At 37.5% G+C, this 18,754-nt stretch overlaps 1 protein-coding gene across 1 annotated transcript in view; it reads right to left on the bottom strand.

Moving 5' to 3' along the window:
* lztfl1 (leucine zipper transcription factor-like 1) overlaps window positions 1-18,754 on the bottom strand; it is a 63,664-nt gene that overhangs the window by 17,686 nt on the left and 27,224 nt on the right. The window contains exons 6-9 of the mRNA XM_053488226.1: window positions 17,820-17,885; window positions 13,625-13,702; window positions 13,120-13,296; window positions 5,834-5,937 (exon numbers count right to left, since the gene is read on the bottom strand). Coding sequence (XP_053344201.1) covers window positions 5,834-5,937; window positions 13,120-13,296; window positions 13,625-13,702; window positions 17,820-17,885 — 425 coding nt within the window. The remainder of the gene's footprint in view (window positions 1-5,833; window positions 5,938-13,119; window positions 13,297-13,624; window positions 13,703-17,819; window positions 17,886-18,754) is intronic.

The following is an 18,754-nucleotide window of genomic DNA, read 5'->3' as shown; positions in this document are numbered from 1 at the left end:
TGTTGAATATCTCAGTGAACACAGGTGCTAGCTGGTCTGCGCAGGCTCTGAGAATACGGCCTGAGATGCCGTCTGGTCCTGCTGCTTTCCTGGTGTTCACTCTCTTGAAGGCTCTCCTCACGTCATGCTCTGTGATGATGAACGCGCTTCCGGTGCTGGCAGTTGGTGCTTTATAATCCGTTATTGTCCTTAATCCCTGCCACAGGCTCCTAGAGTCACTCTAGCGCTGCTTCGCCTCTTTTACCGCCTTCCGGACGCTGCCTTGTACGGTTCCATGTCCCCCTACGCGAGTCCCGTGTTGTAGGCAGCGGTGCGAGATTTCAGAGCGTCGCGGATGGTTTTATCCACCCACGGCTTCTGGTTGGGAAACGTTTTAATAGTCTTTTTTTCTACGGTATCATCCGCTAGTTTCCCGATGAATCCCACAACCGCTTCCGTAAACACGCTGACGTCATCATCGGAGCTGTTTCTGAACATGTCCCAGTCTGCATCATCGAGTGCGTCCTGTAACGCGGCCACCGATTGGTCCGTCCAGCGCGCGACCTCCCTCTGAACCGGAACTTCCTGTTTCAGCCTTTGTTTGTATTTTGGCATGAGGAAGATGGCGGCTTGGTCGGATTTACCAAACGGAGGGCGAGATTGTGCCTTGTAGCCGTCCTTGACCGTTGTATAGCAGTGGTCCAGTGTCCTTTCGCCCCTGGTGGGGCAAGTGATATGCTGATAAAAGTTCGGCGCTGCGCGTTTGAGGTTGGCACTGTTAAAGTCCCTCGCCACAATAAGCGCAGCGTCCCGGTGTTGTGTTTGGTGCTGTGTGATCATATTGATGATGGAAGGGTCAGAGCACTGTGTAAAGCCTTCTAGGGTTAGATTAAGATTTTTCACGTTTAATTTTTTTTTTATTACTTGTGCCAAAACTTGTTTATGCAACTGTTAAGTTGGTATTGATCAAGTGATCGAGCTAAAAAAAAATCAAGATATTTTACGCATATCGAGGCACAGGGACACTTCAAGCAATTCTTTTGTAATTTTACATTTTAAAAAGTTAGTATATATTTTTCACAGGCAAAGCTAGTGTTTAAACCTGTGTTTAAAATGTGGTCACCATAGAGATACAAGGCCTGTGATGTGGCATCACTGTTAACATGCTTTTGAACTGCTTTGAAAAAATGGCACAGACAAAAGGACACCAACATTGGAGGACAGACCAGACTGAAAATGATTAACATGCCTGGTCCATTTTACTTCTAAGTAATTAATCTAAGTTTCTTGCTTCTCATTTTTTAAGTTTCTGTTATCTCGCTTCTTATTTTTAAAGTTTCATGGATGCCTGACCTGACTGAAAAGAAAAATGGCTGGTCACATTGATCTAATTTATCTGTAATTAGTTCAATAGAGTTCTGTTTTTCAGTTCTGAAGTTTATACAGTGGTGTGAAAATCTATTTTCCCCCTTCCTGATTTCTTATTCTTTTGCATGTTTGTCACACAAAACGTTTCTGATCATCAAACACGTTTAACTATTAGTCAAAGATAACACAAGTAAACACAAAATGCAGTTTTTAAATGATGGTTTTTATTATTTAGGGAGAAAAAAAATCCAAACCTACATGGCCCTCTGTGAAAAAGTAATTGCCCCCTGAACCTAAGAACTGGTTGGGCCACCCTTAGCAGCAATAACTGAAATCAAGCGTTTGCGATAACTTGCAACAAGTCTTTTACAGCGCTCTGGAGGAATTTTGGCCCACTCATCTTTGCAGAATTGTTGTAATTCAGCTTTATTTGAGGGTTTTCTAGCATGAACCGCCTTTTTAAGGTCATGCCACAACATCTCAATAGGATTCAGGTCAGGACTTTGACTAGGCCACTCCAAAGTCTTCATTTTGTTTTTCTTCAGCCATTCAGAGGTGGATTTGCTGGTGTGTTTTGGGTCATTGTCCTGCTGCAGCACCCAAGATCGCTTCAGCTTGAGTTGATGAACAGATGGCCGGACATTCTCCTTCAGGATTTTTTTGGTAGACAGTAGAATTCATGGTTCCATTTATCACAGCAAGCCTTCCAGGTCCTGAAGCAGCAAAATAACCGCAGACCATCACACTACCACCACCATATTTTACTGTTGGTATGATGTTCTTTTTCTGAAATGCTGTGTTACTTTTACGCCAGATGTAACGGGACACGCACCTTCCAAAAAGTTCAACTTTTGTCTCGTCGGTCCGCTAGGGAATTTTCCCAAAAGTCTTGGCAATCATTGAGATGTTTTTTAGCAAAATTGCGACGAGCCTTAATGTTCTTTTTGCTTAAAAGTGGTTTGCGCCTTGGAAATCTGCCATGCAGGCCGTTTTTGCCCAGTTTCTTTCTTATGGTGGAGTCGTGAACACGTGGCCTCTCGGATGAGTTGTCTCTGCGCTCTTGGGGTAATTTTGGTCGGCCGGCCACTCCTGGGAAGGTTCACCACTGTTCCATGTTTTTGCCATTTGTGGATAATGGCTCTCACTGTGGTTCGCTGGAGTCCCAAAGCTTTAGAAATGGCTTTATAACCTTTACCATACTGATAGATCTTAATTACTTTTGTTCTCATTTGTTCCTGAATTTCTTTGGATCTTGGCATGATGTCTAACTTTTGAGGTGCTTTTGGTCCACTTCTCTGTGTCAGGTAGCTCCTATTTAAGTGATTTCTTGATTGAAACAGGTGTGGCAGTAATCAGGCCTGGGCGTGACTACAGAAATTGAACTCAGGTGTGATAAACCACAGTTAAGTTCTTTTTTAACAAGGTGGGCAATCACTTTTTCTCACAGGGCCATGTAGGTTTGGATTTTTTTCTCCCTAAATAATAAAAAACATCATTTAAAAACTGCATTTTGTGTTCAATTATGTTATCCTTGACTAATAGTTAAATGTTTTTGATGATCAGAAACATTTTGTGTGACAAACATGCAAAAGAATAAGAAATCAGGAAGGGGCAAATAGTTTTTCACACCACTGTATATTGCATTTATTGTGTAGGAAAAAATACTGAAAAATGTATCCAATAAAAATTTAACTTTTTCCTTTTTCACTTGCATCAATACAATATCTTATAGCTAAGGTTTTGGGGGAAGAAGAAAAAAATATGCACAACACTTGACTTCAGGACATTTTAACAGTGTATACAAACAGCAAAACAAAAACTTTTGGTAGGAGGGGTGTATTTTTCATTGGACAAACATGCAACAAGACATCCATCAGACACATATTCAATTATTTTTCATGATTTAAAAATGCATATTTTCAAACATAAGGCATTTTCTAAGCTGTTTAACATGCCTGGATGCAAATATCATAAAATAAAAACTGAAATTTTGATCCAACATTTCGTATTTAAGTGGGGAATGAATTTCATCTCGAGTCTTACTTTAGCTGTTTTTTTTTTTCGTCTTTACTTCACTCCTTTTGAAGCTCTCACAAGTTCTTGAATTGGCTTTGCCTTACAATCTTCTTAAGGCTATAGCATCCCTAGGCCTTAGAGTGGCTCGCCCTATCATCAGGCGATCGCAAGTTTGATTCCTGGGTGATGCTGTAACCTCTTGCAGGCGGAGGTCTAGAGAGAGCTGATTGGCCAAGCTCTCTCACAGGGCAGTGAAAAGAGGTACCTGGTGCTCCCACATTAATTACGGCCTACAGCCAATCAGGGGCGTCTGTGAGCTCATGCAAGCGAAAGGAATGGCTAGCGCTGTCCTCCGAGTGTGTTACGCCTTCGAAAAGATGCGGTCGGCTGGCATTACGTGGTTTGGAGGTAACATGTGATAGTCTTCAGCCCTCCCGACTAAGTGGTAATAGTAGCCTTAATGTGGGAGCCCCTTAATAGGGAGGAATTGGACACGACTAAATTAGGGAGAAAATCTGGGAAAATTCAGAAAAAAAGCATGTAGAATCCCTGTTGATTGTGCACCTTTTCCTACTACTCTTTTTTCCCCTTAGTCAACCTTTCATAAATATGCATTGATACCGCACTCTGCGAAAAGCCAACCCTTTCACTGAAGAACTTCTGTGGCTCACTCTCCTTGTGGAGGGTGTTGATCATCTTCTAGACAACTGTCAAGTCAGCATTCTTCTCCATAATTGTGGTTGCATGTGCTAAACTAGACTGAGAGATGATACATATTTGTACTGTATCGTTTTCTCAATCTTAAAATTTTATATTTAAATATTTAATATTTAAATATTATAATATATTAAATAAGATTTAATTTTCATCAGCTGTAGGCCATAATCATCGAATAAAAATAGCCTTAAAATATTTCCAATTATGAGTAATGAATGTTTCAAATAAATAAATTCACCAGGGCTCGAAATTGCGACCATATGCTCCCGAAATTTCATCTATGCGACCTCAAAATATATTTGGGAGCATTGGTGCGAGTGCATGTAATTTTTGCCGTGCGACCTGTTTTAATTTCTCTACAAATTAAACAGATTAATACGTTAACAGTATGTATGTGTTCTGTGCGCTGAATGCTGATACGATGACGTTCTGCCGTTGAGATTTTAGATTGGTTAATAATACAGTAGCTGTCAATCACTCAGTCAGGTAACGGTGCTAACTACAGCGGGGAAATTTTAATTTAAAGAGGTGAAGAAGAAGGAAAATGAAAAGAACACTGACTGATTTCTTTTGCAAACCACATAACAATACAAATAATGGCGCTGGTGATAGTGATGTAGTGAATGTTGATTTACCAGCTGAAAAAATGGCGTACAGTTTTCGGAGGGAATGGCTGAAAGACTTCGAGTGGCTCCGCTATGAAAATGGCTCTATGCACTGCATTCACTGTAAAACCTGTGGGACGGAGTTTAAAGGTAACACAGCGTTCACTACTGAATCTACGCACTTTAAGCGCGAGAGCTTGGTCAAACACGGTGAGAGTGTCAAACACAAGAAATGTAGGGACAAGTGTGTAGCAAAAAGTTCAGTTTCAACAGGTTCGATCGTTGAGGCTTTTAATCGTCATGATACTGCCAGCCGTTCCGCGCAGTACTGAACGTGAAATTTAACACGGCATACACTATCGCCAAAGAAGAGCTCGCCTTTACTAAATTTAAACCCATGTTGCAGGTAATGAAAAGAACGTTATTGCAAATGACAAGTCATGTGCCAATATCATTGGCGTAATAGCAGATACCCTCCGTGAGAACACTGCAGTTAAAGTATCATCAGCCCAGTACATCTCATTCATGATCGATGGAGACACTGACCTGTCTGAGCATATATATTAGTCTACTAATTAATTTAATTAGTAGACTAATATATTAATTTAACTTTTAAAAATTGTATTGAGTGTCTTGCTGAATGTGTTTGTTGGTTTTTATATTATAAATGGATTTGTTTGTTAAAGTGTTAATGATGTTAGACCCATTTAAACATGTATTAAACTGGTGGGAAATATTTTAGGAATCTATGCAGCCACTAAGTCAGCATTTGCTGGTCTTGGGGAGTCATGCCACAACTGGATGCAGAAGACAGTGGCTATGGGAGCTGATGGAGCAGCTGTGAATCTTGGGAAGAAGGGAGGTGTATCAGTCAAACTCCAAGAGGAGGCAGAAGACCGAATTTCAAATCCTGGTCACAGGATATGTAAAGCTTCAGTGATTTGTTGTAGCTGTTTGTTGTTAGTGTTGATTGGTGTTGTTTTTAAATTTAAAAAATCTGTTAATATACAATAGTTGTGGTGCTCATTAATTTTTGGTGGGTGCTCCTAAATTTTTGCCTTTTTAAAAAAGTTAATTTCGAGCCCTGTCCACAGTATTCAAATTTTCTGAGGGGCATTGTAAATATTTACTATGAAAGTACGCCTGACCTTTGTAATCTTTTCCTGAGCTCCTTAATCTGGTCATTCTTCTTACTCAGAATCTCTTTCATGTTCCGATATGCAGCAGTCTGTTGAAACTTCTTATCTAGGTCCTAAATAAAAACAAACAAATATTTTGTGACATAACCATACCATATGTGCAAAAGCATAAGTAGTACATTTTATAATATTTTTAAGATAAGATAAGGGAGTAAAAAAAAAAAAAAGAAATACACACAATGAAATAGAGCAACTCCGGTTTTCTCCCACAGTTCAAATACATGAAGTTTAAGCTAACTGGCGCTCCCAAATTGCCCATAGTGTGTGAATGTGTGCGTGTGCCCAGCAATGGATTGGCACCCCGTCCAGGGTGTACCCTGGCTTGTGCCTCAAGACTTCTGGCATAGGCTCCAGGCCCTCTGTAACCCTGTAACCGTGTATACAGGATAAAGCAGTAAAGATAATAAGCGAGTGAGTGAATTAAACTTAAAGTAATAAATAAAGTAAAATAAAAAAAAATATCCACAAACTAGACATAAGATAACAAGACAAAAGTAGAATGCAACAACCAACAAAAGTAGGATGCAGCACCCGGTAGCAAATAATAGCAGAACCAGATGATGTCGAATAATATTGCACATGACATATTATACACTAAATTATTACATATGATATTATTAATTAATATTGCACTTGATATTGCCCATGATATTGTTAACTAATATTGCACATGATATTGAGGAACCCAAGCATTTGGTGGAAAATTTTAAACAGTGGGCAAAATTGTGCTACACTTTAAATTCTAAGATATTGTGTAAATATTTCACCTATGGTAATACCAATAATGCTAACAATAGTTCCAAAAATACTCAGAATGGGCCTCCTTTATGAAGCTGTGTATAAATTAGTTTATTCATAAATCATCTACACAAGTGTTTACACTGGAAATGCAAAAAAAACCTATAAATCTTGTTTCTACTCCTGAGTGTAAAGTTCACATAAGGGTACAAATGTACTTTGTTTTCTAGATTAGATGTCAGCTATTTATCTGCTTTGCAATTCAAGCTGTAATGTTTGCACTGCAAAAATAAATACAGTGATGTGCATTATCTTTTAAAACTTTCACAGTAATTAATTTTACTAGGCTATATCTTCAAAATCTACAAAAAAACAACAACACATTAAGGCCATTAGTATTCAAACCACTTTGCTAGGTTTAAGATGTTTTTACATTTAAACACATCCTTTAGTAGAAAAAGTGTCAGTGCTTAACAATGGATAAAAATGTAATGTAAAATAGTATATAAGCATGTGATGTGAGACGCAGCATAGCATCACAATTATAGTGTGCAGGCATTGCATTAATTTAAAAGTTGCAGTTTCAATTAAAAAAACTAACAAAAAAATAAGAGCCTTTGATTAAAAATGACTACAGTGATTAATGTGTTTCAGGTGGCAATAATTCTTTCAACCCTAAGTGATGCAGTGTGTTGCTTCTTATTGTCTTTAACAACCATGTTAAAAAAACGTTGGTTGAGAAAAAGAAGCGACTGTTTGAGGAGGGTGAAATTATTGGCTTGTATGAAGCAAAGAAAGAAAATAAGAACTAACCCAATGCATTAATAAAACCTGGAAGAATAGAAGTTGTCTATGAACTGTGTAAGAATTGTGGTAATAAAATATCTTAAAGAACATTTAAACACTTATTGAATCTGTAATCTATTATAAAAAAAAATAATCAACAGTAGAAATCACAGGTATGTTTATAAGTGGAAGTAAAAACATTTCCAAATGCACAATGCAAGTTACTGGATTGGGACTAAACAGCTGTGTGGCCACTTGTAAGTAAGGCTAAACAAAAATCAGTTGGCTAGGGAGCATATCAATTGGACTTTACAGAAGACCTCAGATTTACCATATTCCAGGTCAATGAGCATGTCAAGGTAGAATGGAAAGGACATGAAGCAAAGCACTCATCATGGTTAGTGCTTGAAGGCAAGATTTTTTTTTTTAGTGTTGGCACATCAATGTCAAGATTTGTCAGGGTAAAATTGTATTTAGAATCAATTGTATTTATTAATTGTATATAGAATCAATATTTTTTACACTTGATTTGGCTCCTATACTGAAAGTCGGAAACTCCACTGAAAGTCTTTAGTATGCACTGGAGAAAATTTTTGTGATTTCTCCCCTGATTCTCCCCTCAATATAAGGTCTTGTCTGCACAGAAATAAAGTTGAAAGTTTACATACACTTTTCATGCACTTAGGTTGAAGTCATTAAAAGTGATTTTAAAGTGATTTTTTTCAAAATTTTCCAGGTTCGACATTAAATGCTGTACCAATTTTGTTATATATGTTTACAGATGTGGCCATTAAGAATGCGAATGTTTTCCCGCAAAATGCCGCAATTTGGCGCGCGCCATGCCGCGACTTGCCACAAGCAACATTCGGGAATTTTAAATAAATGTGTTGTGCTTCACTAAATATCCGCTAGATGGCGCATGGAAGGACTTTATCTAAAAGCCAGACCAAGTACAACGAAGAATTTTGTATAATTAGTTAGCCTAAAACAATATTGTTTCCAATGCATGAATTTTATTTTGTTGTACAATAGATCTTTCATAATGAATGTGTGTATATGTGCTTCATATTATTTTCATAATGATAAAATGAAATGCCCAAATTCGTGCTTAGAAATGTCTTAACAGGAACAAAACAATGAAAGATATGGCAATGCTTCGGTTTAAATGCTTTGGTTCGCAAGAAAAACATAGAATAAATAGAAATAAAATGTTTAATGGTACCAATCAAATCAGACTTCATAATTACTTTGAGCGTAATTAAAACTTTTCTGAATATATTATGTTTGTATGTGTATATGTGTTTGTATGTGAATATATTATATACGTATGTGTTTATAGTACGTGTGTGTGTGTGTGTATATATATATATATATATATATATATATATATATATATATATATATATATATATACGCTGAAGTACCATTTAAAGCTATTTATTCATTTATCTTTTATTTGCTTACTTACTTACTAACCAGCTAATGCTTTAGTAAAGGGCTCTAAAACAACGGCAATAAGAATGACAATGGAATATTACAGAACGTGCAAGTTGACGCCCATGCACCAATCACTAGCCATTAAAATGATAGATTTGAATAAAAATGCCACCTCTATAAATGCGTTTAATTCTTAAATCTGAATAATAATAAGTATAAAATTATTATAATAAATTTGGAGCACTACAACTAATAATAATAATAATAATAATACTGAATGGAGTAAGCGCAGTCAAATAAATATCATTGTTGAAGGAGAGAAGAAAATGAAGAATAAAAGCAGATCAGTATTTACAGTTTGAGCTCCACACATTTATGAGCTCTGTCGTTTGCTTTCAATGGACGCCTATGAGAGATGACACATTTTAGGCTTCAGCAGACACAATACTTCAGACTGAAACATGACTGCCCCCTAATGAAGGGCATTTTTACAGCCTGCTGCGCATTGCCGCGGCAAGTCGCGGGATCCCTTTTCTTGAAACATGTGTTCTTAATGGCCAGATCTGTATCATGTCTGCATAATTATGTACAAAATAATTTAGTTTTTCCATATATAACTTAAAGATTAATAAATAAATAACATTACAGGAGAATATATGGATGACTGCAAAGAACCAGACAGACCAGTTTTTAGATGAAAAAAAACTAATGTACACTCCTGGGATGTACATAAAAATAAAAAGGAGCGAGTGTAACAACGTTACAAGAAAAACTCATATTCTCCAGCAAGCTCAGTAAAACCTAACAACTATTTTACTTATAGAGATAAAAGTGTAATAAAGACAAAAGTCTTGGGGACATACAAAAATATGGCATAAGCAAAAGATGCTTTTGAAAGTGAAAACTCATTGCTTAAAAGCATGATTTTTAAACACAGATTTGTGCAGTTTTATAAAAAAACAGCTAAAGGTTTTACTGAGCTTGCTGAAGAATATGAGTTCTTCTGGTAACTTTGTCACACTTGCTCCTTTCTATTTTTATGCAAATCCCAGGAGCGTACATTAGGTTTTTAGTTTCCATTTAAAAACTAGTCTGTCTTGTACTATATTTCTTTCTTTACAGCCATGCATATAATCTCCTGTAATGTAATTTATTTATTAATTTTAAAGTTATACAGGTCCTTCTCAAAAAATTAGCATATTTTGATAAAGTTCATTATTTTCTGTAATGTACTGATAAACATTAGACTTTCATATATTTTAGATTTATTACACACAACTGAAGTAGATCAAGCCTTTTAATTATTTTAATATTGATGATTTTGGCATACAGCTCATGAAAACCCAAAATTCCTATCTCAAAAAATTAGCATATCATGAAAAGGTTCTCTAAACGAGCTATTAACCTAATCATCTGAATCAACTAATTAACTTTAAACACCTGCAAAAGATTCCTGAGGCTTTTAAAAACTCCCAGCCTGGTTCATTACTCAAAACCGCAATCATGGGTAAGACTGCCGACCTGACTACTGTCCAGAAGGCCATCATTGACACCCTCAAGCAAGAGGGTAAGAAATTTCGTTTAGAAATCACAAAGAAATTTCTAAACGAATAGGCTGTTCCCAGAGTGCTGTATCAAGGCACCTCAGTGGGAAGTCTGTGGGAAGAAAAAGGTGTGGCAGAAAATGCTGCACAACGAGAAGAGGTTGACCAGACCCTAAGGAAGATTGTGGAGAAGGCCCGATTCCAGACCTTACGGGACCTGCGGCAGCAGTAGACTGAGTCTGGAGTAGAAACATCCAGAGCCACCGTGTACAGGCGTGTGCAGGAAATGGGCTACAGGTGCCTCATTCCCCAGGTCAAGCCACTTTTGAACCAGAAACAGTGGCAGAAGCGCCTGACCTGGACTACAGAGAAGCAGCACTGGACTGTTGCTCAGTGGTCCAAAGTACTTTTTCGGATGAAAGCAAATTTTGCATGTCATTCGGAAATCAAGGTGCCAGAGTCTGGAGGAAGACTGGGGAGAGGGAAATGCCAAAATGCCTGAAGTCCAGTGTCAAGTACCCACAGTCAGTGATGGTCTGGGGTGCCATGTCAGCTGCTGGTGTTGGTCCACTGTGTTTTATCAAGAGCAGGGTCAATGCAGCTAGCTATCAGGAGATTTTGAAGCACTTCATGCTTCCATCTGCTAAAAAGCTTTATGGAGATGAAGATTTAATTTTTCAGCACGACCTGGCACCTGCTCACAGTGCCAAAACCACTGGTAAATGGTTTACTGACCATGGTATTACTGTGCTCAATTGGCCTGCCAACTCTCCTGACCTGAACCCATAGAGAATCTGTGGGATATTGCGAAGAGAAAGTTGAGAGACGCAAGACCCAACACTCTGGATGAGCTTAAGGCCGCTATCGAAGCATCCTGGGCCTCCATAACATCTCAACAGTGCCACAGGCTGATTGCCTCCATGCCACGCCGCATTGAAGCAGTCATTTCTGCAAAAGGATTTCCGACCAAGTATTGAGTGCATAACTGAACATAATTATTTAAAGGTTGACTTTTTTTTGTATTAAAAACACTTTTCTTTTATTGGTCAGATGAAATATGCTAATTTTTTGAGATAGGAATTTTGGGTTTTCATGAGCTGTATGCCAAAATCATCAATATTAAAACAATTAAAAGGCTTGAACTACTTCAGTTGTGTGTAATGAATCTGAAAAATATGAAAGTCTAATGTTTATCAGTACATTACAGAAAATATTGAACTTTATTACAATATGCAAATTTTTTGAGGGACCTGTATATGGAAATACTAAATGATTGTGTACATAATTACGCAGAAATAATTAACATATATAACGAACTTGGTACAGCATATAATATGGTGCCTAAGACTTTTGCACAGTACTGTGCATTTATACTTTATACATAAACATACACACATACACACACAAAGTGAAACCTCAGGTTGCGAGTAACACGGTTTGCGAGTGTTTTACAAGACGGGTAAAACATTTTTAATAAATTTTGACTTGAAAAACGATCAAGTCTTGGTTTACGAATACAGATTATCATGTATTATGCATGCGCTTCTTGTTTTGATGCCGAGCGTCACGTGATCACAACTGAGCCAACTGTGTGTGTGTGTGTGTGTGTGTGTGTGTGTGTGTGTGTGTGTGTGTGTGTGTGTGTGTGTGTGCGCGCACGTTTACTGTATACACGTTACACATGTGTGCAAGCACAGACAGACATTAAAGATCCATCTTCTCTCTCAGTCTTAGCCTGCACTGATTCTAGTATGTGTGCATGCGCATCATTGGACACCGTGCCCCTTCACACACACCCTTCCTCCTTTCGCCTTTACACACACACACACACACACACACACACACACACACACACACAGAGTAACGGAGTAAAGTGCAGGTTAATTTGTTTTATTTTTACTTTACAGCAGTGAGTCCATTAGTGTGTGTGCATTTGAGTGTCAGACATGTTTTCTGTTAATTTACTAGATGAGCCAGTGTTTCCATTAGTGTGTGTGTGTGTGTGTGCGCGTGTGTGTGAGAGTAAGTGAGAGTCATCCCGCACAATAGTTCCTCCCCCCTCTCAAATAACAGAGGAGGAAGGGTTATTGTGTAAGACACACGCACAGCGTGCACACATACACAGTGCATATGCGCACAAGCAGACACACACAGCGCTTGTGCGCATACACATACACACAGCGCGTGTGCACAATCACTAACAGAAACACTTATCTGTGTTTTACAGAAATTAAATCAAATTATGTCATGCCTGAAGGTGCCAAGTTCATCTGAAAAGTATCCCAACCATGAAGCAGCGTCATGTTGAGGGTGTGCTCCAGAACAGACTGGTGCAGTTTACAAAATACATGGCACCAAGTGCAAGGGGAATTAGTATCTTTGGATATCAGCGAGGAACCTAAAGCTTGGTCTCAAATAGTTCATCCAAATGGACAATGACCCCAAATATACCTCCAAGTTTGTGGCAAAATGGCTTAAGACAATAAAGTTGAGGTAGAGTGGCTAAGTAGTATATAAACTTCTGATTTCAACTGTAAAAGCTAGTCAAAACAATGCCATGGTAAATGCATACTGTAATAAAAAAAATAATGGTGGTCCAATGGAAAAATTACATTGTGCAACTTTTATAAGGTCAGGCAGTATAGAAATGCTAAGAATGTTTTAAAATATTGATAAGTTAAACATGGTATTTCATGTGCACTGAACCTGAAGAACACTGAAAATCAATACCTTCTCAGCAAGGGTGAGCTGATCTTGAACACGAAGCAATTCATGTTTGGCTGACACCAGGCTGTCCTGTAGCTCCATCTGTGATGCAGTTCTGGCACTGAGTGTCTTATCAAAATCGATCTGCATGGCTGCCACAGTGTCCTCCAGTTTAGAGATCTCCTGAGTATGTATGGCATGCTAAAGTATAATCAAATTGTCAAAAAACTTGTATTTTATTAATTAACTAAACAGTTTGCTTAACTCTAAGTCCTGTATTTTATATGTATACACCTCCTGCAGTACATGACAAAATACGAACAAAAGATATAAATAAAAGAAAGCCACCAAAAAAAGTTGTATGCAGTAATTGAAAAGTTGACCCTGTCTGCAAAAATAAATCCACCAACTGGAATAAAACCTTGATCACTTCTCCTAATTATGATCATATAATCAAAGCAGCAAAATAAATCTGTTTGGGCCAGTGTGCCAATAGACGGTGGGGAAACAGATTGTGGTATAGACATACCTGATGATCTCCTTGCACTTTCTGAAGATCATTCAAGGCCTTCTCGGCCTCACACTTCTCATCAAGGGCACTCATGGCCTACAACACAGCAGCAAAAGTTAAATACAACCTTACAGTATACAGGTCCTTCTAAAACAAAAATTAGCATATTGTGATAAAGTTAATTATTTTCTGTAATGTACTGATAAACATTAGACTTTTATATATTTCAGATTCATTACACACAACTGAAGTAGTTCAAGCCTTTTAATTGTTTTAATATTGATGATTTTGGCATACAACTCATGAAAACCCAAAATTCCTATCTCAAAAAATTTGCATATTTCATCCGACCAATAAAAGAAAAGTGTTTTTAATACAAAAAAAGTCAACCTTCAAATAATTATGTTCAGTTATGCACTCAATACTTGGTCGGGAATCCTTTTGCAGATCCCACAGATTCTCTATGGGGTTCAGGTCAGGAGAGTTGGCAGGCCAATTGAGCACAGTAATACCATGGTCAGTAAACCATTTACCAGTGGTTTTGGCACTGTGAGCAGGTGCCAGGTCGTGCTGAAAAATTAAATCTTCATCTCCATAAAGCTTTTTAGCAGATGGAAGCATGAAGTGCTTCAAAATCTCCTGATAGCTAGCTGCATTGACCCTGCCCTTGATAAAACACAGTGGACCAACACCAGCAGCTGACATGGCACCCCAGACCATCACTGACTGTGGGTACTTGACACTGGACTTCAGGCATTTTGGCATTTCCCTCTCCCCAGTCTTCCTCCAGACTCTGGCACCTTGATTTCCGAATGACAAGTTGCTTTCATCCGAAAAAAGTACTTTGGACCACTGAGCAACAGTCCAGTGCTGCTTCTCTGTAGCTCAGGTCAGGCGCTTCTGCCGCTGTTTCTGGTTCAAAAGTGGCTTGACCTGGGGAATGAGGCACCTGTAGCCCATTTCCTGCACACGCCTGTACACGGTGTAATTAGTTGATTTAGATGATTAGGTTAATAGCTCATTTGGAGAACCTTTTCATGGTATGCTAATTTTTTGAAATAGGAATACCAAAATCATCAATATTAAAACAATAAAAGGCTTGAACTACTTTAGTTGTGTGTAATGAATCTAAAATATATAAAAGTCTAATGTTTATCAGTACATTACAGAAAATAATGAACTTTATCACAATATGCTAATTTTTTTGAGAAGGACCTGTATAAGGCCTGAATTTGCTTCAACGTCCAGTAGGCTCAAAGTTTTCCACTGACCCAATGATACAATATTAAAACGATTCTTAGGTGCTGATTTGATTAAAATTGCGATTCTTTGAGTATGGCAATTTTATCATTATCCCGATTCGATATTACATTTTTACCAAATTTTATTACAAATTTAAACCTTCAAAAAAAGTTTAACGACTAAATAAATGTAGCATGCGTTCCCTATAAACATTAATTTTTTCACCTAAAAACCAAGCAGAGCATTTAAACAATACAAACAAACTTCAAATATGAGAGTTTAACATTTCACTGAGCAGCAGCATGTATATCTGTCATCCGATAATTGTGATTTCTAAACAAACTTAGCAAGTAATTCACTTCTACACTTCTATAGTTTAACTTAGAATGTAAATAGTTTAGTTGAGGATTATGAAGAAACTGCAACATTTTACCTCTTTTAATTCCTCCAAAGTCTCAAAACCCGAAAGTGAGCGCATGGGTTGGGTGGCTGCGTGCACACCAGTGGCGCAAATAAAATAAAAATGAAACTTTTAATAATCGCCTGTAAATAGCCATAAGAAGTGCTGGAAAAAACACAGAGTGTAAGCTCGGCTACAATTACTTGACTGCTGCTTTATTAGAAGATCGGGTCGATCTGGTCCAAGCTCTTAAACATTTTTTCCCCTTCGTCCGATCGCCTTGCGAAGGGTTATTTTAGCAAAGAAATTTAGCAAAGAACTCTTATATTTAGCTGGTTTCCACGTTAATCTCTATTCAATACATTCACTAACAATTTGCTGACCGTTAATAAGACTCGTTGAGAATGATCCAATCACATAAGCCCAAATATTTAAAAGAAATATTGATTCACTAAGAACAAAAGGGGGAGGGTTCGGGGCGCATAGTGTTCATGATAAGTATTTGTAAGCTTCTGATCTCAACTGTAATGTGCTTCTTAGCAAAGCATTTTACAATCTTGCACATTTTTTTGTTCCAAAGTGGAAAAAAAACAAAAAAAAAACAGATGTCAATACAGCCTTGAGGTGTCTAGCCCAACTAAACCAAATGATCAATAAAATTTATTTAAATGATTAACTGATTATGGGGGCTCTTACAGTTGATACAAATTTATGTAATTTTGTATTTTGCTTTTACTCCACTTTTAACCTTCCATTACCTTTGTCTAAAAATCTGAAACAAAAACAGTTAATTCCACAAAAATAGGTAAAAAGGACAAACATTTTTTTTAAGCACTTGCAGAAGACTCAAATTTCCATTATACCGTCCCGCTGGTATGGGCTGTTTTTATGGCTTCTTAAACAGACAAACAGTAGGAATTATGCAGCACAGAGTAACACAAAGCCATCCATCCCCTACCGGTGCAAGCAGTCGGTCGGCTTTGTATTATGGCCGAAGGAAGTAAAACCTGCCAAAGGTGATACAGTTAAACCTTGGATTGCAAACATAATTCGTCCCGGAAGCGTGCTTGTTTATCAAAGCACTTGTATATGTCAAAGCAAATTTCTCCATAAGGAATAATGGAACACATACACTAACAGAACATACACTAACAGACTGCCCTGTTGAAAAACGTCGATAACAAGGAAACTCTCTGATGCCACTCGCTTTTTCCTACTTTTGAGGATATCGCAAAAATGTCACATTGCATTGTCATTAAACAAATTCATCTCCCACACTGTTACAATCTGTTTAACCTTTTTTTGCAGGCCACTGTTACCAAAGGACAGTTACTACACTTGGACAAAAACTAAACAAGATTTTTATGCACACGCAAACACATGGTCACAATGTTATAGTAGATAGTATATCCGTGCACGAGTGTTGACTATACGAGTGACGCATGCACATGGTGACTAAGCATGGGAGGCGATTGAGCGCGGGGATTCTTGAAATAAATTACCTTTTCATGGCATTCTAATTTATTGAGATGCACAGTATTGATTTCTTTTGTGCAATAACATCTTTTTTTAAACTGTGCAATATTATATTACCTAGTGCAATTTAATTTGATTGAAAGTGTAAATACTGTATTGTTTTTACCCTCTTTTGTATTTATACACTGTACTGTGAGAAAGTATTTGTTTTTAATAATGTTTATTTTTCTCTTTTGTATTTATACATAGAACGTCACTACTTTTTGTTTGCACATTGTTCTTTGCTGCTGTAACGTAGAAATTTCCCCAGTGTGGGACAAATAAAAGTATATCTTATCTTATCCTATATTAGCTTTAATATCTGCATAATCCTGTGTTGATAGCCTTTCAGCAGTACAGAGAATATAGCTGTGATCCTAGTTGATGTTGACTAATAAAATGAAGAGGAAACAAAACATGATTTTTGGAACTTAAAAAAAAAATCAAAAGCAGTGAAAAATAGTGTAGATGATCCTAGTCACATGGTAACATGAGCGTGCATACTGTACACTTGCTCCTTGTATGTGCTCCAGTACTGCTCCTTATGTGCATGTGTGCATAAAGAATTAAATAACAGAATCAATATTATAACATTGCTTGATATTATTCGTAGTAGTAATAGTAGTGCCTAATAGTTTTCGTTGTTTTAAAAAAAAAAAAATATATATATATATATATATATATATATATATATATATTATTTATCTTCTAAGCCTGATGAGCTGAATGTTTAGGCTCGCTTAAAGGATTGCATTTATTTAAATTTTATGTAAAATAAAAAATGCATTTACTTTTACAATTATAATTTTTTAAATTATTTTAATTTACATGTTCATGTTTACATGCTCAACCATGATTTTTTTCAAAGGTAAAGTGCAGGTTAATTCACTTTATTTTTATTTAACATTTTGTATTAATTATTTTTATATGAATATAAAAAACTTCTTGTTTATAAAAAAAATCATGAAACTTTTTTTTGTGTGTGTAAGGTTAACATCCCATTGGAAATTACCAACTTGCTGGCTTACCAACACCAAGAAAGCTTTAATTATTTACCTGACTTTCCAATGTTCGGAGTCTAGCTCTCAGTTTATCATTCTCTTCTTGTAGTCTAAAAATTTCCTGATAAACAAAAACAGAAGCCATAATCAATAAAAACATATGTAATATAACCCAATTTTTTTATACTTAATCGTCGGTTTTTAAATAAAATAAAAACTAAAAGGCTTTCAAATCACATAGACTTGGATGGATCCAAGATGGCGGTGCGGCAGTAGCACGCAGCGACCGCCCCGGAGCCAAAATGGTTGTTTACGGTTTGTGTGTAGCGCGTTTATTTTACTCTGTGTATGGATATCATCGCGACTGGTGTCCATACATACAACCACCAGACACTTTTGTACCTAAATAACCTGGTTACCGACATCCACGATGAGCTGTGGGAAAAGCTACGCGACCTTGGCTTGCTGCGTGAACCAGGCCTCAAAGCCTGGGTGTTGCCTGATGACGCCGGCCAGGAGAAGGGGATATCGGAAGCGGTGCGCGAGGAAGCAGAAGCGTAGAAAGCGGGCGGGAGTTCGTACTAAAAACAAACCCTAGCCGGCTGGCTCTCCCGTCCATCATCTTATCTAACGTCTGCTCCCTGGACAATAAACTGGACTACATCCGACTCCAGCAGGCTACACAGCGTGAGGTTAGAGACTGCTGTGTCTTTGTTTTCACGGAGACATGGCTCAGCGACAGAGTACCGGACGCTGCTATTCAGCTAAACGGACTAGCCTCGTTTCGCGCTGACAGAAATGCAGCTTTGTGCGGTAAGACTCGCGGTGGCAGCTTGTGTGTTTACATCAACACGAAATGGTGCAAGAACTCTGTGCTAGTTTCTAATTATTGCTCAACGCTGGTGGAGTTTGTGACTGTTAAATGCAGACCTTTTATTTACCACGGGAATTTACCACTGTTTTCATTATCGGAGTGTACCTTGCACCTAG

Source organism: Clarias gariepinus, chromosome 26, assembly GCF_024256425.1.
Source record: "Clarias gariepinus isolate MV-2021 ecotype Netherlands chromosome 26, CGAR_prim_01v2, whole genome shotgun sequence".
In the NCBI taxonomy this organism is placed as follows: Eukaryota; Metazoa; Chordata; class Actinopteri; order Siluriformes; family Clariidae; genus Clarias; species Clarias gariepinus.
This window is presented reverse-complemented; position numbering and strand designations above follow the sequence as displayed.